Source organism: Lathamus discolor, chromosome 2 (assembly GCF_037157495.1).
Source record: "Lathamus discolor isolate bLatDis1 chromosome 2, bLatDis1.hap1, whole genome shotgun sequence".
Classification (NCBI taxonomy): Eukaryota; Metazoa; Chordata; class Aves; order Psittaciformes; family Psittacidae; genus Lathamus; species Lathamus discolor.
The window spans coordinates 53,458,987-53,486,805 of NC_088885.1; the positions used below are offsets into that span (position 1 = coordinate 53,458,987).

The window sequence follows — 27,819 nt, forward strand, 5'->3', positions numbered from 1 at the left end:
TATAAAATCTTTGACATTTTTTATACCTATAAACCTAGAACTGTAGAGGACATAAAGGTTCATGAGGTCTGCTTCCCTGTTGAACAACTACAAGTTCTGTTTTGTTCCAGTTCTTAGTAATTTATTTAAAAGCAGGAAGTTTCCTCCCTCTTGCTGTTCCAGGATCTGAATACGCTAACACAGCAATCCCAAAATCATTTTGCTTTTGTGGTAGGAACCTCCACAACAGCAGCCACAGCAGCAGCCACTGTTACACTGAAAGTCTTTAGGTACTGGATTCACATACTACTTTCAAGTCACTCACATGCATCCAGTAAAACACATACCCTATTTTGGGGATGTCTTTTGTAACAGTTAGGAAGTCTCTGATTTTCAATCCAATTTTTTCATGGACAGGTTATGACCATTTGCTCTTATAATTAATAGCCATTTTCATTCATTGTTTGTTACATCCTGCTGTACCTGTAGCCAACCTTTGTTTCTCTAGATTAAGCAAACCAAACTCTCCTACAAAATACCGACTTTGTGTTGTGCTTCTATGAAAAAGTAAATAGTTAAAGTAGTAAATAAAATAAACCCTATCTTTATAGTTAAGGAACTCCAGCAGTAACTTTCCTCACTGCCTTTCCATGTCAGTAGTAGACTTGGAATACATAAATTACAAAATTCCAGGGCATGCAGGATAAAAATAGCTTTGGTAGGTTTCAGTCAATCAGTCATATTATTTGCATCTGAATGTGTTTATCTGTGTTACGAAGCTACAGAGGAGTCTTTTATACCTGCTACAATAGAAATGGGGAAACAACATAATCTTAGCACATTCCTCTGACCAAAAGACTGAAAAGTTTGTTTTGTGTTTAATTATTTGCTGATTTGGACAATGTGAAATTGAGTAAAAGATGCCAGAATAAAGGAAGAGAATTCTCAGCAAGTACTTATGAACTGTTGTGGTTGTATGTATAAGAGAGAGTATGGATGGAAACTCAGTATGCTGGACTCAATTATCTCCTGTTCAGAAGTTACAGAAATACGAAGGTGGTGTACCACCTGAGTATCTGTGCTTGGTACTCTCTGGTAACAGTGAGTGTGCAGGACTGCCAGTGAATCATTAGGTTTTTTGGTTTGCTTGTAAACAGATGTTGGCAGCTGCAGGTCTGTGAGGGACAAGGCCCTGGATGTTTAATTTGCAGCAGAGATCAGAGAGGTCTGCCATGCTCTTCTAGTAGGAGAAGATGTTAAGAGAGGAGAAAGGCTGAGTTTCTGCAGAAGGGCAAGAATCTGAAGCTGATGGGTGTTCACTCAGGACCATTGTGCCTTTTGATCCCTGTTATTTACATAGCATCCCATTACAAATATAACAGCAGTAGACCAACATTCTTGATTCAAGTACTGTATTTCAAACATCTCATTTATTCTGAGCTGTGTGTTAGTAAATACATGTTTTCACAGTGCACATGCCACAAGCAAATCTGTAAAAAGGCAAACTCAATTCCTTGTTTACTTAGATCACCATTTCTTGGTATGACAATTCCAATTATTTTAAAAATACACAATAAATTATATGATAAATGGTTTCATAGTGGCCATGCTGTAGGATGATCAGTTTAATGACAGGGAAGCTTCCATGTGTATCTGAAATAAGAACTTGACTCTTATCTACAGTGCTCTTCCAACTTAAATCTCATTTATTTATTACATTGTTTAACTAGGGATGATAACATGTGAGATCCCAGAACTATTATAAATGATTCATGATTCTATATGTATTGCAGTAGCAAAGAGGAACCCCTGGACGCAGACTCAGAATTATTATTGGAAAAAAATACCCAACACAGAACAGCAGATAATTATAGGAAGGTGCAGGACTTGGAATTTGTCTTAGCCCATTTTTATAATTAACTGCATTTGAAGCTGCCTGCGTACTTGTTTTCTATATGTCTGACACTGTGCCACAGAATGGTTAAATCTGTTTAGTAAGAGGACAGAATAAAAACGTTTATTTCCAGCAGATGTAATAAGAACTTTTCATGTTTTAGCAGCACTTAGAACAGTGTGTATCTTGATGTGATTTTGAAGACTCAGATTCTCGCACAGGCAATAAAATGGAGAAGACAGTTTCTGTCAGACGGAGATCCTCCTTCAGTGAGTCTTACCTCAACACAGTATACAAAGCTAAGCAATTACCCTCATGCTAAATGGATGTCTGTGATAATCACGAAGGCCTGGATTTATTCCACCTAACTTTAGAAACCTATCTGAGCTGCTTAAGTTGGGAGTATAGTAGCTCTAGTTGTCTGTATCCCACAGAGAGGCATCTGCAGGGGATGAATCAGATCTTCAGTAGGCTGAACAGCCTTTTGCACCAGTCATAAAGAGAGTGACCCTGTGTGTTGCATTTTTAACTGAGGCACCTCTGTTAGGTGCCAAAAGCTAGGTGTGATGAGGCTGTGACATAGCATTGCAGAAGCTCTAACAGGCTTTCTTCTGAGTGTGTAGGTGTTCCTAGTGGTTGAGTTAGAAGGTTATAATGAGAAATTCAGCTGATAAGAGATCAAAAGATACCACAAGATTACTGTGCACCCCATTAAATGTGAAAGGAGCAATTTGATTTTTCACCATACAGTTCATGTACTTTGGCCTTGTGTTGTTTGGTCTGTGTAACCTTCAGGCAGTAAGTGGTAAATGATAACTCTTCTCCATTGTGACATTACTAACCATGACAGGAATGTAGAGAGGTTGCAAATTCAGTAACCAATGTTTGCCTCGTTTCTGCTTTGCCTATATTATAAAGTGGAATGTGGTATGTTGAGCTTAGTGTGGTTGTGTCCTTTTCATTTCATCCTTTCTTCTTCCACTAATGCATCAGACACTGTGAAAATTGCAGTATTCCCTGTCTCCTGCAAACACAAGCATTTTTGTGGTACCTCATTTCCTGATTCTTATGGGTTTCCCCTTTCCTGGCTTTAGAAGAGTCCAGACCAGACAAAGATTCAAGCTCCAAACTGAGGAGTTGCCTTTGAGTTCTCATTTGGTGAAAAATCAGGTTGGAGCTTCCTCTGCTCAGAAGAAGTGACAAAGGCATACCATGCTTACAAATGGCCCTTTCCCTATGATTGTGTAGTTAGCCGCTGTTCTCTAAACAACTTCTGAGCCAAGGAATTTCCCAGAACATTTTTAAAAAGAAGGCATCTCACCCAGAAGTTAGTCTGAGACTTACTTTAAGTTTCTGTGAGCAAGTCCTGTTAAAACTGCAGATACAGCACACCAGAGGGACCAGAGGAAAGAATCCAGTCTGTATTCATTTCACAAAGTATTTGCTGCTCCTGCATATGGAAGAGGAGAGATGTAACATACAGCAGGGACTCTATTCTAGTCCTAGACAGAGAGGGAAACAAGATTGTTTCTGCAGCTACCTGCTTGTTAAACAGTAGCACTTCCCTGCAAGGCTTTTCATGCTGTTTCTTAGCCAAAACATAGTAAACTCAAAACCAGGGCTGTTAACTTGTTCAGCATGAAAGGCTATTACGTCACACCCTGCTGCTGGCAAGGAGCCTGGGAACCAGGATGTGTGCAGCCGTTCCTTTCTCCAAAAAGCCATGCCACCTATCAGAGCTCTGTAATCTAGCTGGCTGATTAAAGAGATTTAAATCTGATGAAGAGAACAGAAAAGTGTACTTTGATTCCAGTGGTGTCTTAAAAAAAAAAAAAAAAAAAAAAGAATAAAAGGCTGGGGAAAAAAAGGAATTAAAATCTTGTACATCTGCAAATGTACAAGAACTCCCTACTTCAGCATTCATGTAGTTTAAGGCAATATATCAGAGTGCCGAGACATTACTGTGATTCAACTTCGATTCACACCACAGTAAACTGATCACAGAAATTAGAGCCAGAAAGGCTGTCATTTACCAGTGAAGAAAGCTCTTTGCAGTGTTGTGTCCAGGCTACTTTTAAGTGCCTTAAGACCAGCACTCCATTTGGGAGATGACTGTGTTCTCTAATAAATCCTACAGGCTGTAACAAGCTGTAAATCGTTTAAACGTTTCTCCCGACTGGAACTGTTGCTGTCCCTATGAAAGTGTATTTAATTTAAAATGGTATACATTTATCCAACTGTTGCAGACCAAGAAAAGGATAACTTTTTGATGAACTATGTAACAATTGCATACAATATTAGTGTGAAAATGTTTTGAGCCAACCTGGTGTGATTTCAGTCTCCCTGGACACAGCATCACAGTAGCTCGACTGAATTGAATATAGGCTCACAGAAGAATTACTTCATATGGTTGGAAAGCCCACAGTGAGAGTCAGTGGGACATAAAGAATAAATAAAACAGTAAACTCACTTGGAACTGAACATTACAAAAATAGAAAGCTTCAGCTATACCACAATACATTTTAATTACAGCTCCCATTTTATTAATATTCTGTTTTCCTGCTTCACCTTCTCCCTATTAGTCATATCTTCAGTCATCTTTTGTATCACATTTGGTATTTCCCTCACCTTGTAGTATTTAAAATACGCATCGAACATCTAACTATCCATTTTCTACCAGTTAATTTGCTTCTTTAAAAGCTACTTATTTGGTATGGAAGAAAAAAAGCCCAGTCACAACCCCTTGAAAGACTGTTTTCCTAACGTATTTGTATTATGGTTGCAGTGTTCAGATTCATGGCAATCAATCTTAGGATGCAGAGAAATTGTATTCCATAAAGATTATTTTTTCTGCCCTAAGGAAATGTATGTCTGTGCCAGCTTGTGGCTTTTTCTGCAGCCACAGAGATAATTTAATCAACTATCTATGGATTCACTCAGTGGAGAATTTATTTTAATGGCATAAAGTCCTACAATTTCTGTTCTTCCTAGTCCTAGATCAAAAGGAGAAAGGCTAGCTGGAAAGGATGAATATCCGGAATGCTGAGTCCAGTCATTTCCCAGCTGCTTTGACAGCTCTCATAAGGCTCTAAGTAGCTAAAGCAATTAAAATTAGAGCATCTCTGAGTCTTTTTTAAGATACACATTGGTACCAAAATCATGACCCCAGCATCCTGGAAACAGATTTAGTGGCTTAAAGCTATATTACTTATATCACTGTAAGTCCTGCACTATGTACAGTATAAAAAGGCTAAACTTAAGGATCTGGCCTCATGCGTCTATATAAGTAGGCATCTTCTGAATAAATAACATGAGGTAAGACAGTGCTTTAAGATTGACAGCCTGATTTTAATCGCTGAACTGATTTCTTGTGGCACAGTTTATATCTGAATTTTAGACTCATTAATTTAATATGTATCCTGTTATTTTGCTAGAAGACTGGAACTTCTCTTAAGAGTAAGCTGTGTTAGCAATCAGAAGCCTGACACATACCCTCTGATATAATGTAAAGCTGCAGCTTAAGATATGATCTCTGCCTGTTTCTTACCAGCTGTATCTGGGCAATTTTGGAACACAAAAATTAATTACCATTTAGGCTGTTTATTCACAAAGCACTAGGGATTATAGACCAAAGTCTTTCCCAGAGAACGGAGGACAGAATCACAGTTTTGAACCTGTTCTGTTGCACCATGCCTGCTTATGTATTGGACTAGTGGGAAAATACAGTTAAGACTGAGCCAAAAATGCCTATGGAAGGGAACCCTGTGAATTCCTCACCATCCTCATCTCTCTTAGCCCCATTTTGTCTATATTTTATTTTTAGATAAACTGTCTTTGATGGATAAACAGAGCTTTAGAGAATGTAAAAAGTCGGTTGATACCAAAAGGAAATGGGACTACAAAAAGTAGTGGTATTTCTTTTTCACTTGCTCACAACATTCCTCAGTCCCTTCCTCTAGCTGGACAAAATAAACCGGTGAAGTTGGGAAAAATAAAGGGGACCTTACAAACAACATGCACTTCTGTATGGCTTCTTTCAATCATTTTTCATATTTTATAGTGTCACTACCTGCTTATGCGTGAGGAGAGAGCAATACAGCTCTTTAAAAATACAGCTTGTGTCTGTGGTTTTCAATTCTAAGATTACAATCAAGTGAGTTTGGCCATTTAAAAGTCAGCTGCTTGGGCTGCTGACTCAGAAGGGGACTAGATACCATCTTGGCAACAGCTTGGAAAAATGTTTCCATTGTGCTGGTGAAATGAATGCAAAATATTTATTCTTTGAGCTTGCTCACAACAGCACTCTCAGCTGGAACTGAGGGTGGGGCCATGTGGAAGACATCTGTAGGAAGACAATAATGATTTGTGCAGTGCCCAAGGTACGCATAATCTTATTTTGTGATTAACAAAGGACAAGGCTCCTACCATATGGGGCTTACAAGCTGAAGTGTAAACCAGTGAAGTAATCAACAAAGAATAAAAGAGAAAAGGTAACACAAGCAGGTCAGCAAAAGAAGAGGAGGGGGGGGATGTTTTTAATTTAGTCTTTTTTCAAGTTTAGGATACAGTAAATTGCCAGAGATATGGTTAAAAGCTTAGACTTCTGAAATTTTTCTCTGTCAAACTTTCCCATTTACAACTGCACAAGCCAGGGCATTTGTGGTATGTAGAAAGTCTTCTTCCTTGTACCTCAGACCAAAAAGGAATTAATTGCAATTTTGTTGTATATGAGCACACATGATTCAAGCAGAAAAATAAACATGATTCTTGCCCTGAGGACCTTATTGTCCAAGAGCCTGATCCAGCAAAACAGGCTAGGCAAATTCTGAAACTGTAAGAAAGTATTGGCTTAAACAGGATTGTTCCTAAGTGCTATTTCCAGTCTATGCTTGCAGAATAGATTTTAAGTGTAGCCATAACATAGCTAGCAATGACAGAATGCATTGAAGGAAGGTAACCTGAAGGTCACAGCACTGAGTTTAGTTGAGGTTGCTATGTATTTATGTTGCTGAATCTCAGGTCCTGTTTTGTTTTGGTTAATGTCATTGTGATGATGGCCTTGATCCAAGAAAGCACTTAAATGTGTGGTTAATTTTAAGTATATTGGTAGTCCTGTTGGAGTCAACAGTACTAGAGAACTTAAAGCTACACGCATCCCAAGACACTGCTGGGTATGGGTCTTCTTTTAAAACGCAAATGACTAGCTCAAGTACTGAAGATGAGGAAGGAAGTGAATGAACAGACAGAGGGTGGAAAAAAGAGTTGGGGAAGACATTAAAGGTTCAGAAAAGAAAGTGAGGGAAAGATTTTGGGAATCACAAAAGAAGAGAGCTCCAGGCGACAATGGAAAATTGATAATCACTGAGTGGCAGGGAGAGCAGCAGCTGCAAGATTGCTATCTGCCTGCTGTTGTGTGTGTGGCCTTTCAAGCTTTGGGTGTTGGGATTGTATTTACTTGGAAACATTAGTGGTGTGTACTACCTCAGGATCCAGTGCCTTACATAAATGGAAACAGCTATTGATGAAGACATGGCTTGTGAAAGAAGACAACAGGTTCCTCTCCTACCCCTTTTCCTTAAGAATGCTGGTAATGGCAGCACAAGAGAGCATCTCAACAGACCTGTTGCACACCGGGACAGGAGGCTGCCAAAGCTGATTTCTTAGGGAGTACTGTAAGGAATAGTTTCCACGGAAAGTGCACAACTTTCTTTCCTGGAGTATGTCTTCCTGAAAAAGACAGCAAGATGCCACCAAGCATGGCTATCATACCAAAGGACATGATGCAAACTGGTCACCAAGTAGTTTCTTCCATCATCCAAGATTTTACAGGTACAAAAGTTACATTTTGAAGAAAAAGATGCCCTCCTCAACTTTCTTTTTCTCATGCCCTCTAGCATTTGGCTGCTGCTGTTTTAGAGAAGAAATCTTGGAATTCAGAGTGTTTCAGCTGCAGAATCATTAAGGAGAAAAAAAGTTTAAAAAGGAGAAAAATATAGTGCCAGTAGCTGGGCATGCCTTGGAGATCAAGGAGAGCTTGCTGCGACCATCTGCCCTATCAGAGATCACTTGCGCAACTCTACATCACTTGGTCTCCCAGTGCCTTGGTTTGCTGTTTATGAAAAAACAGGGTTAAACTACTCTAGGTCAGAGATGTTCTGATGATAGATACATTAAAAAGTTCTACAGAACCCAGGTAGTTTTTGAACAGCAGCTGCAAGTGGCTTAAGATAAGTTAAGCACAGACAGCATGTGTTGTGTTTAAAGTTTGTAGCAACAGGCTTTTACACTGCAGACTGTAATTGTGTGTAGGGAGCTATGATGTTTTCAGACAACATCAGGATTTACACAAAAGATCACTGTAAAGTAGGCTGCTCTTCTGAGCCCTAGGGAAGCATGTAAAGAAATAATTTCAGCTTTTGGCAGACATTTAACTACAATCTGCAAGTTTACCCACTTACGAACCCAGTGTTTGCCATATCCATGCTATAAGCATCCACTGCCCATGAATACACTTTTATATATGCATCTCCACAAGCTCTGCAGTAAATTCAGCATGGTAGCAGGCTTGCTGGAGGTGTATCCCTGGCCCTTAGCGTGGAACTAATTTAAATTTTGTTCAGTTCTAGTTCCTGGAATACAGGGAAAAGCTTTACCAGTATTTCCATGTCCTTTTATGATACTGTTTTTAGCTATAAAACATTTAGCTCAGGCACCTGATATGCTTCTTGCTTAGCACAGTCCTTGCTTCAGTCATTCCAGACAGTGTCAAACCACAGAACCAGTAGAGTGGATGATCTGGTTTCACCTGTAGTGTACCTGAAATGATGGAGGGATATAGTTAGGAGGCTGTCAAAAGGGAAAACATGCATGACAGAAGGAAGATATCCATTGCATGTTGCTCTCACTGCAGATTTCTTTTGTGTATAACAATAAAAAAGAAGCAGTGCACAAAAATTAGGTCTGAAGTGATCAGGAGTAGATCTGGAAGTAATTCAGGAAGAGGGTTATGTTCCTCAAGCTGTGCAAATTCAGTGCCATCTCAAAACCAGCTTTTTGTCAAAAATCAATTTATTGGAGATTACAGGTCAGTTGTAGGCTCTGTGTTGAGGGAAGTTTATTAATATATTGGTTCGTCTATGCATAATAGTAGCTACTCTGAGATAACAGAATTCACAAGCTTTAGTGGGGCCACTGATGGCATTCATGCCTAGTTTGTCAGCTGTGGGGTGGGTATGAAACCTAGTGCAAACACAGAAGCCCTGAGTGCTATGAGGAAGTGCTTCTTTGGTGTTTAAAGTCCTTCAAGAACTGCACTGAAAAATACTTCATTATCTTTGCCTGCCTCTTTGAGATAGCCTTCTAATTCTCCTACTGGAGTCCTATTGAGTATTGAGAACCTCAGTCATGATAAGCTCTGCAGAAAATGGTCACCTATAACGCAGATCATTTGCTCCATGTTTAGCCTTCAGTTACCCAATTCTTACTGCTGCTTGTGCCACAATGTGAGTTATTTGTTCAGTCTAGGTCTATGCAAAGTTCTTTAAGAAGTTTTATTGAGATTATGGGTGATTCAGCTCTGAGCTGAAGGTTGTCTCTATTTTTCTGTAAACCACCCCTGTAATTTTGACCTGCATCATCCTGCTAATGTCTCGGCTTAACAGATCTGCTTCCACCCTTTAAAAACTGCTGCTGATCATGAAGAGCACCTCCCGTATGAAGACAGGCTGAGGAAGTTGGGGCTTTTCAGCCTGGAGAAGAGAAGGCTGCGTGGAGACCTCATAGCAGCCTTCCAGTACCTGAAGGGGGCCTATAGGGATGCTGGGGAGGGACTCTTTGTCAGGGACTGTAGTGACAGGACAAGGGGTAATGGGTTAAAACTTAAACAGGGGAAGTTTAGATTGGATATAAGGAGGAAATTCTTTCCTATTAGGGTGGTGAGGCACTGGAATGGGTTGCCCAGGGAGGTTGTGAGTGCTCCATCCCTGGCAGTGTTCAAGGCCAGGTTGGATGAAGCCTTGTGTGGGATGGTTTAGTGTGAGGTGTCCCTGTCCATGGCAGGGGGGTTGGAACTAGATGATCTTGAGGTCCTTTCCAACCCTAACCATTCTATGATTCTATGATTTCAAAGGTAGCTACTAATAGGTTACTAGAATTTCGCAACGTTTACTCAAGCCTGAAGTGCAGTATCAATTAACTTCAGGCTTTGTTAGGGAAAAGGTGTTTCATTTTAAGTTCAAAAAATATTGACATCGAAAGCTGGTGTAATTAAGAGTTTGCACAGTGAAGTTACTATCCAAGACTGAGGCTTTGAAATATAACACTAAGATGAAGAAAGTGAAACGGTGTAGAGTAAATGTGTTTATTTAAATCAGATTTGGCTCTGAGTATTTTTAAAAATGTATTGTTCTCAATGGCCTCTGTTCTGCAGATTACTCATCAGTACTCTGGCCTCAATCCAGCTGAAGTACTTAAGTAAGTGCCTAACTTTAACACAAATAATCCATAGCCAATGGTAGTGAATGAAGACCCAAGTAAATGTGGAGCTCACACTTTCTCTTCTTTTCCATTAAGTTTAACTTAGTGGATGTTTACCTGGTTTTACCATTAGTATTATCTTAATCTGTTCTTTGGGGTTTTTGTTAATGTACAATTGTCACAACAGAATATCTGCTGTAACCATGCTTATTACCTGATTACTACAGCTCTCTCCAGCAACAATTTCCCCTTGCTCTTAACTGTGCCCCTCAGCGTGGTAAGAGGTAGGTCCTACTTCAAAAAGACTCAAGCATATGTGTGAAAACTGCTAAAGTGTATCTTTTCAAGTGTATACAATAACAAACAGTTAAGAACACTTTAAAACTGGGAAAAGATAAAAAAAATAAGCGGCATCCCTGTACTTGTAGAATCAGGTAACACGCTTGTAACATCAATATTCTTAACAAACCCAGGTTGTTCCTCACAAGTACTTAACTTTTTTGAACTTTGTGTTCAAAAGGACAGAATTTAAATGTTGGACTGTTTGATTAATAGCATGTCACACTGATAATGTTGATTTGGACTCCACCTATTTTCTACACAAGTAATCTGAGTAATTATTATTGGCCACAAAGACTTATGTAGGGAATGTCTTCGATATCCATGACTCAAAACTCTGCCTTATCTGAGTTGCAGAGTGGTACAGGATCAGACACACAGCTAGAGATTACAGGTTATGTAAACAAATCCTGCCTCTTCTCCACTTCTGTCTTGACTTCTCTGTAAGAATTTAGCTGGGGATCTAAACATTCCTTGGTCTTTTACTTCCTTTGAAGTTTATTTTTTAGAAATGCTTGACTCTTCTGTCACAATTCCGTTTTTTATTTTCCCAAAGTGAAGTGCTACAGGATGCTGTGTGTAAGACAGGTTCTCTGATCCTGGTGTTAGATCAAAGAAGTGCTGTAAATCTATCCTGTTTCTCAATTAATTCAGTTAATTGGGATTAACTGGGATTAAATTGCAAATACATTTCCATACAGAAATATTTCGTAAGGGCTCTCCACTAAAAATGTGAAATCATTCTGCACATTCAGTTCACACATCTTCAGGGTAAACAGATTTCAACACTCAATACTCTAACTGCAGTGAAGATTTAGCAGTTACATTATCTTTCCTAGTGCTGAATGCGCTCCTGTATTCCTCTTTCTTTTTTTTTTTTTTTTTTTTTTTTTTTTTAGGATTTGGCTAAATTTGATTGTTGTTCCATTTATGTTATCCATTTAATCTACTAAAGATCCCCAACTGTGACTGCTCATCACTAATAATTAACTCTGTAAAGTAATTAATATGTTTTTATAATATAATTTTTATAATATAAATTAGTATACTATGCTAATATGTTTATCATGCAGGGAGGATACCAGCAGTGGAAGGCTAGTTACTAGTTATAAAATATAAAAGCAATATGTAGTTGTTCTATATTCCATGTTAAAAGACTCCTGCTTAGGACCCCTGGGAGAGTCATATTCTGATGATATTGGGATGAAGAAAAAAATGTTTAAATGCAGAGTTCTTACCCAAAGGCAAACTCTATCTGAGCTGTTTTAAAACAAAATTGTTAGAGCCATTATCAGCCTCACCATACAGTCTTAGAAATACACATAGAATATATAAACTTACTCCATCACTTCCTACCTGATTCAGGATAGTTCACAGAATCATAGAATGGTTAGAGTTGGAAGAGACCTTGAAAATCATTCCAACCCCCCCCTGCCATGGGCAGGGACACCTTCCACTGGATCAGGTTGCTCCAAGCCCCCTCCAACCTGCCCTTGAACACTGCCAGGGATGGGGCAGCCATAGCTTCTCTGGACAACCTGTGCCAGGGCCTCACCACCCTCACAGTAAGGAATTTCTTCTTAATATCTAATCTAAATCTACCCCTTTCAGTTTAAAACCATTCCCCCTTGTCCTGTCACTACATAGTCGTGTCTCTAATTTCAGCCTTGCAGACTAGGGACAAAGCATCAACTGACCCCAGTAAGAACCCAGTGGAAAACACATGACGCCGGTACAGCATACATTGCCAATGCCAGGGCTTGTTACTGGATTTGGTTACTGTGTTCTAAACAAATTGTAATCTCTGAGTTGTCACTACCTCCCTTTATATGTGCTACACACTGACATGATTATAGCATTTCATATTTCAAAAGCTTTTTAAGACAAGAGTAAATTTTATTGCATTCCTTCCAGTACAGGAAGAAAAATTTGAATCCAGCAGTTTGTATGAGGCATCCCCTTCCTTACTAGTTTGTTTGGTGCTGGAACAGAGGTTCCTTAGAATAAATTCTTAGCAACTACAATTCCTGCATAGGTGCTATGTTCATTATGAGTTTTTCAAGGTAAGAAGGGCTTTATATCAGAACCAGGCTCAGAGCTCTTCACTGGGACTGCCCACCGTCTGTCACCACCTAATGGGCTCACAGATGCCTCACTACAGCCAGCCTTTGCACCATGCAGTTAGCATTCTTAAAAGCAGAAAGGATCCAAGATAGGATCTTATCTCAGCCTCATGGATTCTAATGTTCTCAGTGGTCATAAACCACTGATATCAGTTATCACACTCCAGCAGAAAACAAGTAGGTGTTTAATTTTCAGTTTAACCAGCAGATGAAACCTTTTATTTCTGGTAATTTCCATCTTTTTCCACTTCATGAACCAGACTAAATTAAACCAAAACTAAGCAGTAAGTGTTTAAAATTAATTCTGCACAAACAGATTTCAACAGAATAAGCATATCTATGACATACATTTGGAAAAAATCTAAGTTGTTCATTGACAGCTCATCAGGAGAAGAGCTATTAACTATTGAGCTGTAGAGAACTGTAATTGTAGGAAGGAGCACTAGCAAATGGTGGGAAAATTACCATTTCTAGTTTACTTTTGCATTCAAAATGGGTTTGCCTTGATTTGCATTTAGATGGGAATTCCTTCTTGTTGCTCTTCAATCCATTAGGTTTTATAAGTTAAGTAGCATTTTTTTCTGCTGAAGTATTTCGAAGGGCATTGAGTTTTACTGCTGAGCAGGAGCTAGGAGGTGGCACCCCCAGCACATCAGTATTAAGCCTTCATTGATCAGAATGAAAGGAGTAGAAAAGTCAAGAAGAGGTTTGAGAAATGCAGCCTTGAATTCACCTGGAAATGCCTGTTTCTAAATAAAGCACAGGTGACGGTTTTGTTGCAATGCTTGAATAAGTGTGTTCCACACTGACTTGTGATTTGCAGCAGCATTTCTTTTTATAGGTTGTTCTTTCTATTCCTACCCAACCATCAAAGACTATTATGTAATCTTTATTATTATTCAAACAATGTTTGATTTAGAATTTTTCTAATTTAGAATTAAGGATACTTGTGTGACAAGGGGGCAAAACAAACTGACATTTCTATTACCTTGGTAGTAAACTGGCTTTTGTACAAAACGTACATAAAAGACTTCTCATTGAATTATCATACTAAGAATAAATACATTTTTCTAAAGATTGGACAAAAATGGAAACAAAAGAAAATAACTCTGGAAGGACATGAAATTGTCCTTTTATCCCACAGCACAATCAACTATATGTAAGGGATTTAACAGCAAATGTTTTTTTAACCTGTTGCTAAAACCCTCCTGTGACAGATTTTACAGTCTTCTTCTGCAAAGTGTACTGGGGCTTCACTGTTGTTTTGTTCAGAAAGTTCTCCCAAAGTCCAACCTAAGACTTCCTTGCTAAAGGCTAGGTAGATAACTTCTTATCCCATAAGCAGTGGACCCAGAAGATACTTTATCACTTCTTGCAAAAACACACTCAGGCTGCTGAGATGGGCTTGAAGACCTTAATGCCGCTTTGCAGGCATCTTTGCCAGACCTGGGTAAGAATTCCAGCAGATAGCTCAAGAGATCTGCCCTGAGGGTCTTGTCCATCCACTCATGGGTGAACAGGAGGTTGTACACCTAATGAAGCACTGAATGTACCAAGTGCTGTACTGCTGCTGGGCTTCCAGACCCACTTTGAAGTCAGCTGAGTTGGAGAGGGGACAAAGGAGAGCTGGTGAGCAAGTAAAAGCTGCCCCGTGTGTTCCTGCTTAGAAGCATTCACCAGGTCCTTTTTAGCAGGGTCTGTTGTGATAGGATGAGGAGTGATGGCTTTAAACTAGAAGAGGGGTGATTCAGGCTGGATGTGAGGTAAAAATTCTTTACGATGAGGGTGCTAACCGGCACAGGTTGCCCAGAGAGGCGGTGGATGCCCCATCCCTGGAGACATTGAAGGCCAGGCTGGATGTGGCAACCTGATCTAGTTGAAGATGTCCGTGATCATTGCACATGGTTGGACTACATGAGCTCTGAAGGTCCCTTCCAACCCAACTATTCTATGAATCTGTGAGTCTATGTTTGGAGATTACTATTACATTTTCCTTCAGTTGTATTTTTTTTTTAACTTAGACTAAGAAACTGGGAGCTCTTCAAGTCCTCCTTTACAGGTCATGTTTTCTGAGCTCCTAAGTCATTGTTGTTCCTTTTTGGTTTTGGACTTCCTTGGCTAATTCTCAAGTTCAATACCCAAAACTGAATGCAGGATCCCCATAAACTGGCATCTTGCCAGGGAATGTGTAGAACAGATTCTCTATGTCTTACCTATAACACATTTGTAGATAGTGTGATTTTTTTTCCTCCCACGAATCTGACATTGTTGTCTGACATGTTTTTGCATTCTCAGGTCTTTTCCTTACATCACTGCTGCAAGCCAATCCTTTCCCATTTTATTTTTGCATTTGATTATTTTGTAGCATGCTCTACTTACCCATATCAATGCGCATCCTATTTTTCGAAGCACTGCGGCAATTCTCAAGATTATTTTAAGTTCTAAGGCTATCCCTAAAAGAGCAGCATCTCTTACCGTTGAGTCATTTGAAAATATGATCAGGTTATTCATTATTTCTTCATCAAGTCATCAGTGAGTCACTGAATGATATTAGATAGAACACAGACCTCTCTGGAACCTTGTCTTCAACCCCTCCAGGCCAATACAGAAATCTTACTACCTTCCTTGTGAATATTGCTGTGACCTTTAGCAGTCATTTCATCTGGACTGTCTGGCTTGCTTGCATGAGTGTTGTACAAGATAGTGTCAGAAATCCTGTTGACTCGTGTTGCCTCTGCTTACCACAAGCCAGATACTACAGTGACTGAAGCTGCCTTGGCATTGTTTATACATCTTGGCTGTTTCTGATGACCTTTCTTCCCCCTAACTGCTTAAAATGGGTGTATTTGTTCTCTTATCCATCTTGGAATAAAAGTTACACTTTACAGTTTATAGTTTCTTGTCTCCCTCCCCTCCTTCCCGTATAGATAATATGCTAGGCAGAATGAACCTGACCAGAGATCTAATCAGTACAGTGACTGCAAATCATAGAATCACAGAATGGTTTGGGTTGGAAGGGAGCTTAAAGATCATCTAGTTCCAATCCCCCTGCCACAGGCAAGGATACCTTCCCCTAGATCAGGTTGCTCAAAGCCCCATGCCACCTGGACTTGAGTACTTCCAGGGATGGGGCAGCCACAGCTTCTCTAGATAACCTGTTCCAGTGCCTCATTACCCTCATAGTGAAGAATGTGAAGAATTTTTTTCTAATCTCTCACCTAAATCTACCCTCTTTCAGCTTAAAGCCATTCCCCCTTGTCCTGTCACTACATGCCTTTGTAAAAAGTCCCTCTCAAGATTTCTTGTAGCCCCTTAGAGGCACCGGAAGCTGATCTAAGGTCTCCCCGGAGCCTTGTCTTCTCCAGGCTGAAGAAGCCCAGCTTTCTCAGCCTGCCTCCACAGGTGAGGTGCTCCAGCCCTCGGAGCATCTTTGTGGCCCCTAAATCACTTTATCCTAAGTAGCTGTCTGAAATAGGCCAAGTGAGTGATTCCCTAAAAGTGTTTCTTTCTTCACTGGTTGCAGAAGCAGCAGCCTAGGGTAACCTGTTTGATATGAAAAGCTACACAGTAGCTGTCATTTGAAGTGTTTTGCTATAGCTGGTCTGATGACTGCCATGGATAGATACCTATCCCAACTGATGCATTCCTGCTAATCCAGGGAGACAAGATGGCAGGAAATTACATCAAAAATAATCTGCTGCTGCTAATTACTGTTCATATCCCTGAACTGTCTCTACAATTGAAATACTTAGTGTCTTCTGATGAAAATAATGGGATTCCTTCAGTAGGTCATAGGACTAAAAGGACTCCTAGATTAACAGATAGGTTTTAACATATTCATTATAAGTGCATATATAATTTACAGGACTGACTTTACTGCCACAGGGCATTAGTCACTCCCTTTACTCTGGAAAGCTACAGAAAACAGGCAGAGACAAAGTAAGGAGTTACCTATTAAAACCTGCATTCTAGCCTTCCCAGAAGTCCTAAAATCTCTTTTGTTTACATCCATCTTTTTATGACTTTTGCTATTGTATCAACCATGACTTGTTTTACTTTGCCTCTACAGTGCTGGCAGTGCTGTATTAAGATTCTGTATTAGCATTATGTCATAGGTCCATGGGTTTTGGCATAAATAATGCCCCTGTAAAACCAAATTGAACCCTGACAAAGAAGAAATGTATTCAGGCAGATCTGGTTTTGCATATATTTCTCTTTTGAACTTCTCTATATAAAATCTACTTAGCTTAGCAATATTTAGTACATGAAGTATATACTCTCTTGTCCCATTGGGTATCTCAAAGAGTTGAAATGGGTTACCTGACACACTCTGGTAGCAAACTTTTAAACCACAATCTAAGTAGGTTATAGTTACTTAAAAACTCCTGTGGCAGTAGAATGAACAGTCACAATGAACAGGTATTTAAATGTTACACTAAATAATATCATCTTAGTGAGAATTATAGGTCCTTTGAAAGACAGATCTTTTTCCTATCTCTTTCCTATCTTTAACCAGTAATCTTTTTTTGTAGACTGGCAGAATCTGTAGAGAGAGGTAATACCCAAGACCTGTAAAAATACCTGCTAATTTGTCTAATGCTGTAGTAGTTGACAAAAAACAAGATGGTGTTTTCACCACTGATTCAAGCTGATTTAAGAGTGGGCTGTTTCCAGAAGGTGTGCTCCCACCACCAGTCCTGCCTCTAGCACTCCTTGTGCCCATGCTAACTGCTATAACCACACAGTGAGTTGGATCAGGAACTGATCTGGACAAACCCCAGTCTTTCAGTCCCTTTGGTTTTCAGCAGCATCAGTTTCCTGTTCTTACTCAGTGTTGCACACATGCCAAAAGGAGCTAGACTGCAAAGCGAGGAGCAAAATGAATACCATGATCTGCAGCTTGTCCAGAATTGGCTTAGACAAATTCTAAGACTGCAGGTAGACTGAAGGATGGAGTTTCAGCCTTCAGTTTTCTATTTCCTTTGGGGGTTTTGGGGGCAGTGTAGATGTTACAACATAGATATAATGTTACCATTACAAATCTCTGTTACATATTAAATTACTGCCTTTGTATTATCTTGAGTTTCTCATAGTACTCTTGATTTGGATGTAGATTCTGCCACTGTGAAACCCTGATCCTGCAGTAAGCTCTGAGGTTCACAGCACAGTGTAGCCTGTTACATGAAATAGGTGTAACGGACTTCTCAAAAGCATACCCGTGTTTTGTGGCAAGTGAAATGCAATGTGCAGCTTTAAAGACTCAGTGTCACTTCCAGCTACAAACAACCTTGGAGTTGTATTTCCTGATGGCTGGTGCTTACTAGATAATTATGGGGAGTAAATACTTGTTTGGGTTTTTTTGTTTTTTTTTTTTTTGTTTTGTTTTGTTTTGTTTTAAACAAACCAGAAACATGACAGCTTTTTGCAATCAGATATGTTATCATCTTACTCTTCTCTTAAGTTTGCAAAAGAGGCTGAAAACTCTTATCAATCTTAAGGTACAAGATAAGGAAGATAAATTATTTAGAGCTTTTAAAGATAGCTGCCAGAGATAATTAAAACCTTCCAAAGCATTTTAATTAACAGGCTGAAAATACTATAAATTAATCTGAACTGCTTTGCTATCTTCTCTGACTGGTATAAGATTAAGAGTATTTATTTAAATCCCAGAAGTCTTTTAAAAATACAACCAGGAATGAAATAGTTTAGGATTTATTTTTGTTTCAAAGGATCTTTACAGAAAATAACTGGATATTGTTAATGTCCTTGTCTATCATTAAAAGTGTCCCTATAGAGAGGCAGCTTGGGAAAAAGAAGCTGTCACCAGCAGTTAGCTTCCTTGCTTGAAACTTCTCTGGACTTCAAAAATTACAAACAGACAGCTTTCTGTTTTCCCATGATTTGTGGTTCTCATGCCATCATAGCTTTAAATTACCTTTCCTGCTTTCCTATGTTATACACACATCGCTGTGCTACCCTAGATCCATTCTACCATCCCCTCTTGAAAGACTTGCTGAGCTTTTGAAGCTTGAGCCTCTCCTTAGGCACCAATAGGTTTTAAATGTTCTCTAATGGTGCCTGTGACTCTTTTGGAGCACCATGCATGTGTGTCTGCCCACAAGATCTGTGCCACTACCAAAGAAATAATCTGTTTACCCACCTCTACAGCATTCATGTCTGAACTGGTCCTGCTGGACTTCCTAAATAGTCGGTGGGGACCTATTCATCATAGTTAAGGAAGACTAGCTATAGCTTACCACATCTCACTGTCTAAGTAAATATAAATTATGAACCTATTTAAAGTATTTCCTTATTTCCACTGATTCTGCTGTATCCTGGTGTACAAGCTCAGATACAGACTTGTAAAGCTGGGTGCAACAAACCCCATTCTTGGTAAGCAGAAACTCTTATGGTGTAAGCTCCATCCTTCAAACACCAGTAACAGCAAGGGGTTTGGGCTGTCAGCATTATTTGCTCAGGTGCTTGAGGCCAAGCAAAGGGCTTTACACCACCTCATACCCAGCACAGTCGAGAACAGCTCTGAAATACCTGTCTGTAGTGACAGCAATGGTGGGGCTCTCAATTTTGGGGTTGTTTCTTTAAGAATGATTTTTAAAGAAGGAACATCTAGTCTGCTCCACTGCATAATGTAAACTAGAATTTCACTAATCCAAAGTCAAGCTCTCCTAACTTGTGGCCGAGCTGAAACATGTAATGAGGAGCCGCAGGGCAGCCTCCCCCCTCCTCCTCCTCCTCCTCAGGGGACTGCTCCGAGGCTAGCTACCGGCTTTAGTAGAGGCGCGGGACTTACATGGAAGACGCCGACATTCGGGCTAATCTTGAATTGTAACTTCTCGAACGTTTTAAATGGAAACGAGCGCGTCTGTTCCCAGAGCGGGTACCCCGCCATGGCGGCTCGGCCCCGTGCGGGAGTTCCCTCTCACACACGGGGGAAACCCCTCATCACCGCAGCCCTCCTCCCCCCTTCCCTCACACACACACCCCCCCCCCAGAGCGCAATGGAACTGTCGGCTTCCCCGCCGTTGCCTTGCAGGTGAACGCGCTGGACTATACCAACCCCGCCTTGAGGGGGGAGCGGAGGGCTTTCCTCTCCTCCGCCTCCTCTTGCAGCGCTCTAGTCCAAAGCAGCCAGGCGAAAAGCCGAGACTGCAGAGACGGCTGCAGAAGGCGGTTGGTTTGGCAGAGCTCTTGGGGCAGTAAACCTCTCCCTGACTTTTTTTGCGCAGAAATGGTAGTTACCTTCCCCTTCCGCTGCTGACCAACGGGCTTGACTGCAGCAAAATGGAATGTACCAACCCCTTCACCGGAGGGGGGAGAGGCGGGGGGGGAGGCGGGGAAGAGGCGGCGGCGAGGTGTGGCGGGAAGCGCTGTCCAGCGACAGGGCGCCCGGGCTCCCCGTGCCCCCACCGGCCGCCAGCTGCCGCTCCCTCAGTGCGGGGGGCGGCGGTGCCTCCGGGAGGCACGGCCGCGGCGCGCCGGGGGCCGTAGGGTTAATGGGCTGGGCGCAGCCACCGCCGCTGCGGCGGGGGGAGGAAGGGCGAGTCTCGGGTCCTCCCCCCTCAGTGTGTGCGGTGCGTGTGTAAGAGGCAGCGCGCACCGAGCAGCTCGTGTGGGAGGCCGAGGGACAGCCGCCGCCCGGCCCCGGCGCTGTCTCGCCTTCCCTCCCCTCAGCGCTCGGCGGGAGCAGCACCGGCCGCCCTCTCAGCGCTGCCACTCCCCTCCGCCGCGCCGGGCTGCTCCGATGCTGCCGCGGGGCCGGTGAGTCCCTGCCTGGATGCTCATCTCCTTCTCCTCTCTTCCCTCCCGCAGGCGGCGGCAGCGGCTCCGGCTCCGGCTCAGCTCCCGGCCGCCTCCGAAGGGATGCTGGAGAAACTAGAGCTCGAAGATGAAGGTAAAAATTAGATGAAGGCGGGGGGGGAGCCGGGGACACCCCAACGCGCTGAGGGGCGTGGGCAGCGGGAAGGGAGCGGGGTATTCCCGGCTGGGAGCCTGCCCCGGGGCGCGCCATGCCCGGGCCGGCCGCCGTGCCGCCGCCTGCGCTGGCCGTGTCCTTGCAGGGCGGGTGGCCAGCCTCCCTCTTCCCCCCCGGCGCGGTCCCTCTGCGGTGCTTTTGTCCCGGTGGGTGCAGCCGGGCTGTGGCTGCAACCGCGCTCGCCCTCCGCACCGGAGCCGAGGGCAGCACATGTCTGCGCCTCCGCGGCCGCTTTGGCGGGGCGTGCTTTTCATCTGCGGTTCCAGTCAGGACTGAGGGGCAGGCAACCTTCATGTCATACCCTCTCCCTCCGCCTCCCTGTAAAATACTCATTCTCCTCGAATACGTCTGCGATACCAAATATAGACCTTGAGAGCGAGGTGCGATCAGTGATGGAAAGCTTCTTCAACTCAAGCTTCTACTCCTTACGGATATGCATACATCTGTTTAAAGCAGACAGCTGTAAACTAAATTTTCTTTATGTGGCTGCTTTCTTACGTTGCTCTTGGCTGCCCTATAAAGAGCTGCAGCTTTAACAGAGTGTGCTGTTATTGACAGGGAAACTCCTGGCAAGTTTTTCTCTTGTGAGCACGAAACTGTGCTGTGGAAAAGCATGGATGTTCTTCTCGAACTTACCTCTGAAAGATCCGTATGGGGTATCTCGAGCATTCGTTTTCAGGAGGGATTGGATTAGTGGATGCAAATGTGGACGTATAGCTAATCTCTATGCTCAGTATTGTAAAATGGCAAAGACTTCTTGGGATATGTTGTTTTTTTCTGTAGCTGGTAACAGCTATTTGTAAAATGTGGGACAAATATTTAAGGAAAACTTTGAAAATAGTAGGCTGAGTCATTCTGTGAAAAGAAATAGCTAAGCTGGTATGCTAATAAGCCAGCTTCTTGGTTACTAGTGTGCTGCCAGCATTTGTGGGACTGGTCTGAAAAAGTAACACCTCTTATTTTAAGCTTTCTGTGTGTGCGCAAAGGAGGCTCTTAACAACTGGATTCCATATGTTTTTTTTTCTTTAGGCGTCCAGACAGAGTTTGAATTGCAATGAAATACTTGTGCCTTTGTGAAGCTTGAACATGATTTAAGTATGAATGCTTGGTGCAAGGGATCTGTTGCTAGCTTGTAGGGTTTTTCCCACATACAGGCTTATGAAGAGTTGGAAAATTACTGACTTACGGTGTGGTTTTGGGTTTTTTTATTATTATTTTTTAATTATTTTTTTTTACATAAAGCTTGTTACTGCTTGGTAGGAGATCCTAAAACCTGCTGAATCACTAGGAGTTAAGCCATTTTAAAAGGTATTTTAAGCATCTTTATAAATTTAGGTATCTTAAAATGGTGTATAGGTTAAAGCAAACAAGCAAAACCCCAACAACTAGAAAAGAGTTAATTTTGAAACACCTTTGCAATTTCAACAGTGTAACAGTACTGTTTGAAGACACTTGATTAGACTGAGTATCTCTGTGTCTTCTAAAACACTGCAGTAAGATAATGGGAGTTCTTCAGAAATGTTGGTAGGCTTTTACATTTGTTCCTCCCTGTTTTCGGCCTTCTGTTTCGCTTTGTCTCAATTCATTTAGATTTAAAACTAAGACTGTCTGTGTATACTCAAGCTGGGTGGGTGAGAGCAGTTCAGGGGCCTGTCAAAGAGATAATAGCAAAGCTGTGACGGGTTTGAAGTAGTATGTGAATTTTGAAAGGAAGCAGTTGCCTTAATAGCATTTGAGACTTAATGAAAGCCTGATTTTAAAGCTGGAAAAGATATAGGGTGCTGTATTGAGAAAGTAGGGTGCAAGCAAGATTAAGAGTGTGAATGTCAGACCAAAACTTACTGTCCAGAATGCTTCTGTGTGAGGAGGCCTGTAGAAGGAGAATAAAAGAAATTTCAGGCAGATGAAAATGCGGCAGCTTAGTTGCAGTGCATGTTTTATGACCTAAATTTTTGCACCAGTTGCTGTAGTTGTATTTGTGGTAATATTGGGGTGGGGGAGTAAAATGACATCTGACAGTATTAACTTCTAACGTTGGACAGCAAGTAACAAGTGCTCGAAAATTGAGAAACTTCTTTGCAACCTGATAAGATTTAATGAAGTGGCTGTAGCCACACTATAACTGATGATCTTTTGTCAGACTTAAGTCTCTCTGCTGATACCTAAAATTGTGAGTTAAATGAGAAACTTGAAACTTGTTTTGAAGCTGCTTTCCTGACTGCCTTTGCTTCTGAAAGCTTCCTCTTGCTAGCTTTCCAGTTCGTGTATCCATCAACAGTTGCTAACTGTCATGTGTATCAAATTATGCTTGAAACAGAAAAGCTTAATAAAAAGAGCTAAAAAATGAGGCTGTGTGCACAGAATGCCATCCAGTATGCTAAGATGGATTTTTGTTTGTCACTCTCAACAGTTACACAAATGAGAAATTGAAAGCAGAGAGGGCATTCATTTAATTTGGATTCTAATTAAGAGGGTTAAATTGAAAAGAAATGGTACTGCAAGGATTTATAGTCTAAGTAGTACTGTAATGAAATACGCAGAGTCTAGCCTGATTATGTGATTTTTAGTAAAATGATATTATCAACTGAAGGATAGTTTTCTTCGTTACATGCAAAGAAAGATACCAACTTCTGTACACAACTAGCATGGACAGTATTAGATGCGATACTATTGTCTCAGAAGGAAGTGCTGGTCATTTTTTCTGGTTTAAAACATCTTTACTGGCTGGATTCTCTAGGATTAGTGTAACTTTTTATTGGTGGGTCACTAGTTCTGTCTAGTGTCTTAATACTGCTCTTGTGGAGTGTACTAGCAACTATTAATGAGATGATGTTAAACAGCATGAACTGCTCTACAGCTGAAATGGGACAGGCCGTAGGCTGATTAAGTGCACAGAGGAGAAAGACTGGATAGGCCAGTGGATATTTATTTTATTTAGGACTCCCTAGAGGACCTTTTTCCCAACAGCACTCGGAGCAGGAAAGTAAAAACTCTAGCATAAGAGGTCCAGAACCTCTTTTTAGCTGAAGGATGCTGTGTTTAAAAGTAAACAACTTGTTAGAGTAAAATAGTAATCCTGCTCAATATTCCTTGGATGGGAATAAACTACCTGTGTCTCCTCAAAAAGCATTGAAGCTACCTGTTGGTGGGTGTGGAGTTTCTCATTGTAGCCTGAAATAGATTAGTGCTGAGAGACCTCTCATAAATGTATATAAATGATCAAATCCCAGTGTTCTCATACATACTGTGGGTTTGCTTGTTCAGCTCCAATGTTTGTGCAGTCATGTTCCTATAGTAAGGTTGCTTTTTCTTCTGAACAGTGTCAAGAGTAGTCTGAGTTTTATTTTATGGAGGATACTATGAGCTTGGAGAACAGCAAGGAGAGATTATTTTGAAGATATGAAAAAGGGCTTTAGTTAACAATTTACGCCTATTAACTTTAATTTGTTAAGCTGGAATTCCAGAAATTGCTGTCTTCAACGGCTACCTGTGCTGTGAGAGGAGAAACTGGATTACAGTAGCAAATGAGTAGCAAACACATGCCTGTCAATTGTTTTGATTTAATTGGTATAGTTTTAGCATGTCATTTTGGAAACTAGTTTTGTTGCAATGTTGGCTTTCATCCATGTTAATCTCTTCCATTTGCTCATCTTGGGTAATAAGGTAGTAGGTACTAAAAGCAGAATTAACTACTTTCTGTATCATCTGCTAACTCAGGGAGGCTTTCTGAGGTATTCTCTGCAGACAGAGTTAAGTTAATTGCAGGGTTCTCCTGGATCTGCTCTCAATTTGTAGTCAGAAAAAAGAACCGTGCGAAGTGCCTGCAGTGATTTGTAGCATCAGCATCGTGGGACTGATGCACTCGCTCTTAAATGCTCTGCTTCTCTGGATTGCTGCACAAAGCAGCATTTAGACAGTCATTTGATAAACAGTTTGCATTACAGTGGAATTTCTCCTAGTAATGCTCTGGCCTTCATCTCATTCTTCCTGTATCATCCGTCTCTTCTGTCACTGCTTGTTTCTGGGTGTCTCCTGAAATAGACTTCTACCAGTAATTGCATCTCCTATTAACTAATTGTTGTGTCTGGGGTCATTCCTTCCTTGCTGTGTAGATTTTCTTATTGTTTTGTATTAAAAGTAGTTTCTTATATGGCTCTTCCTGTCTGCCAACCTCCTGCTGTCAGCTGCATATCTGCATCAGTGTATGAAAACAAATGTTGCTCTGAGAGTAAAAATAGTTTGTAATAAAATGCATGTTAGTGCGCGTACTAGATTTTGTTCAATTCCTAAGGCTGAAGGATTAGGTGCTCAGAGTAGGAGATAGTGAAGTTAGGGCATTCTTTTGCAAGTATGTTTAATTTCTAATGAACACTCATTATGCGATTCTTAAAGCTGATGCTCTCTAGAGCACAGAAACAGCATCTTGCCCACAGGATGTGCTTTGAGATATCTGGGCACATCACCATAGTGATGGGGGTGTTTTACGTGAACTTCTCCACAGCAGATTAGAATCCTAAATGGACATAGTGAGAAATTATTAGATGGAGATGAAAATTGGTATTAACAGACTTTATGTGGTCTTAGAGCTTGCAATTATTTTTTCTTCCTGCTTTCGAGTTACTCTGTGGTGTAATATGAGAGGCACAATAGCAGATTGTAAGAAAATCTGATTCTTGGTGCTTTTTGTTCTGGCTGTGTGAACTGAAGTAACTCTGAACTCTTGCATCTGAAAGTAGGGACCATTGCTTATTCCACTGAAGTTACTCAGCTCATATTTTTCATTTTTCAGCATGTTGTCAACAGGGCAACGGACTTTCCTGTGATGTACTTTCCAGAGTTGTTAAAGAACAACGTATCTAGAGTATTCAAATGTTCAGCTTTATTAGATCATGCAAGAAATTATGACCAAGTGCCCCACTGACCTAGGCAACCTCATGTTATTTGTCTGCCACTTTGCTATATAGTAACATCACAGATTTAATTTTTTTTCTTTCTCCTGGAAATTTCCATCTTCAAAGTTGAAAGATGAAAATTATGTATGAAATGACAAGTAACTGAAAGTATAAAACTTTAAATGAGGAGTACAAAACAGCCAATGGGAGTTTTGTTGTCTTAGATGAAGACTGTTCCTGCAATCCACATGCATGTCTCTACTTTGTGTGAGTATTGCACATGGTTGTTCTTATCAGCCCAGTGCTCACTAGCTCCAAGCAGTCCCAGCTCTTTTGCTTCTCCTACATATGACTCTCTTATTCTTAGCACAGTATTTATTCTTACACTGAAGAGTGCTGTACTCTGTCTTGACTAGGAAATAACCAGTTCATAGCAGCTGAAGCTTGCAGTCCTCCTTGGGAAGCAAAACTTCTTAAACCTTACCAATCTGGGAAGCTATGCTTTAGTACAGCAAAAGGTAGGACTGTGTTACACAGTGTGCTCTGAAACTGTCTGCTTTGGGTCTTGGGGCACACAGGAGCTTCTTACCGGAAAAGCTTCCATAAAACCTTAATAAAGTCAAAATCCCTATTATCCCTAACTTGTACTTGGAGGCAGTGATATTGTTCTTGCTCAGACTACCTAGAAAAAAAACCTGAAAGAATGTTTACCATGGCAATGAGTCTGTGTAATTACTTTGGCAAAGCTGCATGCAGCTGGGAACAGCTTTACAGGAAGTGTTGGAGCTGATTGTGTCCAGGTAGTGTTGTACCTGCATGATTTGCAAATGTTATCTTCCACATGAAAGTTGTTATTGGCCAGCAGCTCTCTCTGGGGAATATTAAGACAACCTGGTATTCTCCTACACTTGAAAGACATTGTTTCAGGTGTATGTATATATGTTAGTATCTAGTGGCCACTGTGAGCTACTGTTTCACAGTAGCCTTTACAGCCACTCTTGCTAGTGCTGTCACTTTTCATTTGCATCAGATGAGGGACTATGTCAACTCTGTTAATAACTTCCCCATAGAACTTCCTTGATCCGGAACCTGTTTGGTTTGATAGTGTGCTATCACAGTTGCTAAACAACTGCTTAATACAATATCAGAGGCTTTGGAAGCATAATCTCAACTTCCAAGTGTCCCAAGAACTCCCTGATTTAGAGGTACTGAGTTAGCAGCATTGTGTGCTTGAGTAATGTTGACGTGGAAGATGTGACAATATCTGCATGGCCTTATATATTGACTACAAGATGCTGTTATTTGCCTGTGACTGCTTTGCTGAGCATTACCAGGATTAGGCAAGGTGACAATTGAGGCCTTTCCTCAAGAAACTGCCTGGATGGTGGTCTGCAGTGTTCTGAGAGACCTCTCCAATGCCCTGTGTATGCACGGATGACAGTACAGATAAAACTGTTACTGTCTTGGTAGTGTGCTAATCTCAACTGTTATATTTGTCTGCCAGGGTCAGTGTTCTTGGAAAACTTAGTGCCTTGGGGCATGACTGACTACTGAATGAAGGTGACTTGGTTTAAACTGAAGTAATGCCAATGTGACAAGAATGATAACAGGGTATTTGCATAAATTGGCTCGATGTAGCTGTTGCTAAACAATCATAAGAAATGTTTCTGCTTACTAATCATCTGCAACAGATGTGACTGTCCTTTAAGATAGGACTTTTTGTAATGTGTGCTGTTTTTTGATAACTTCAGGGTGGATGATCTCGAGCTTTGTCTGTGGAGCCTTTCTCTAAGTCAGGGGACATCAGCATTGCTTTTTATTAGGAGCTTGCTCTTTGGGCAGCACTTAAGCTGTGTGCAGTTACTTTATTGATTTGAACTTCTTGACTTCTAGAACTTACAAGTGTACAGCATTGCATGTGACTGGAGGGAAGTAGATAAATCCAAAAAGTCTTGAGGAGTGTAGTATTTCCAACTATAGGTACGGGAGTTGATGGGACTGTTTTTCGTAACAGTTCTTGCATCTTGAAACAAAATGTACCTCCCCATATTGAGACTGTTTGGATGCATGTTGCTGTGGCCTTCTTCTCTTCTATGAGTAGAGAAGACTGACAAAGGTTGAATC

At 41.1% G+C, this 27,819-nt stretch overlaps 1 protein-coding gene and 1 long non-coding RNA gene across 11 annotated transcripts in view; one reads left to right on the forward strand and one right to left on the reverse strand.

The window, feature by feature from the left end:
* The window catches only part of PRKAG2 (protein kinase AMP-activated non-catalytic subunit gamma 2), a 223,743-nt gene that overhangs the window by 152,464 nt on the left and 43,460 nt on the right, over nt 1-27,819 (forward strand). For 9 of the 10 annotated variants that reach the window (XR_010609971.1, XR_010609970.1, XM_065666839.1 and 6 more), the window contains one exon: nt 20,641-20,722. Coding sequence is in view for 8 of the 10 variants with exons in the window: in XM_065666839.1 (XP_065522911.1) it covers nt 20,641-20,722 (82 nt within the window). In the remaining 2 variants the exon portion in view is untranslated. Of the gene's footprint in view, nt 1-20,209; nt 20,403-20,640; nt 20,723-27,819 lie in introns of those variants that run through there. The other variant, XM_065666846.1, reaches the window with a different exon arrangement.
* LOC136008074 (uncharacterized) lies at nt 1,696-19,782 on the reverse strand. Its single transcript, XR_010609972.1, has 4 exons — nt 19,622-19,782; nt 8,587-8,689; nt 7,494-7,600; nt 1,696-3,323 (listed from the first exon to the last, which is right to left on the reverse strand). It is a non-coding gene; the product is annotated as an uncharacterized LOC136008074 (long non-coding RNA).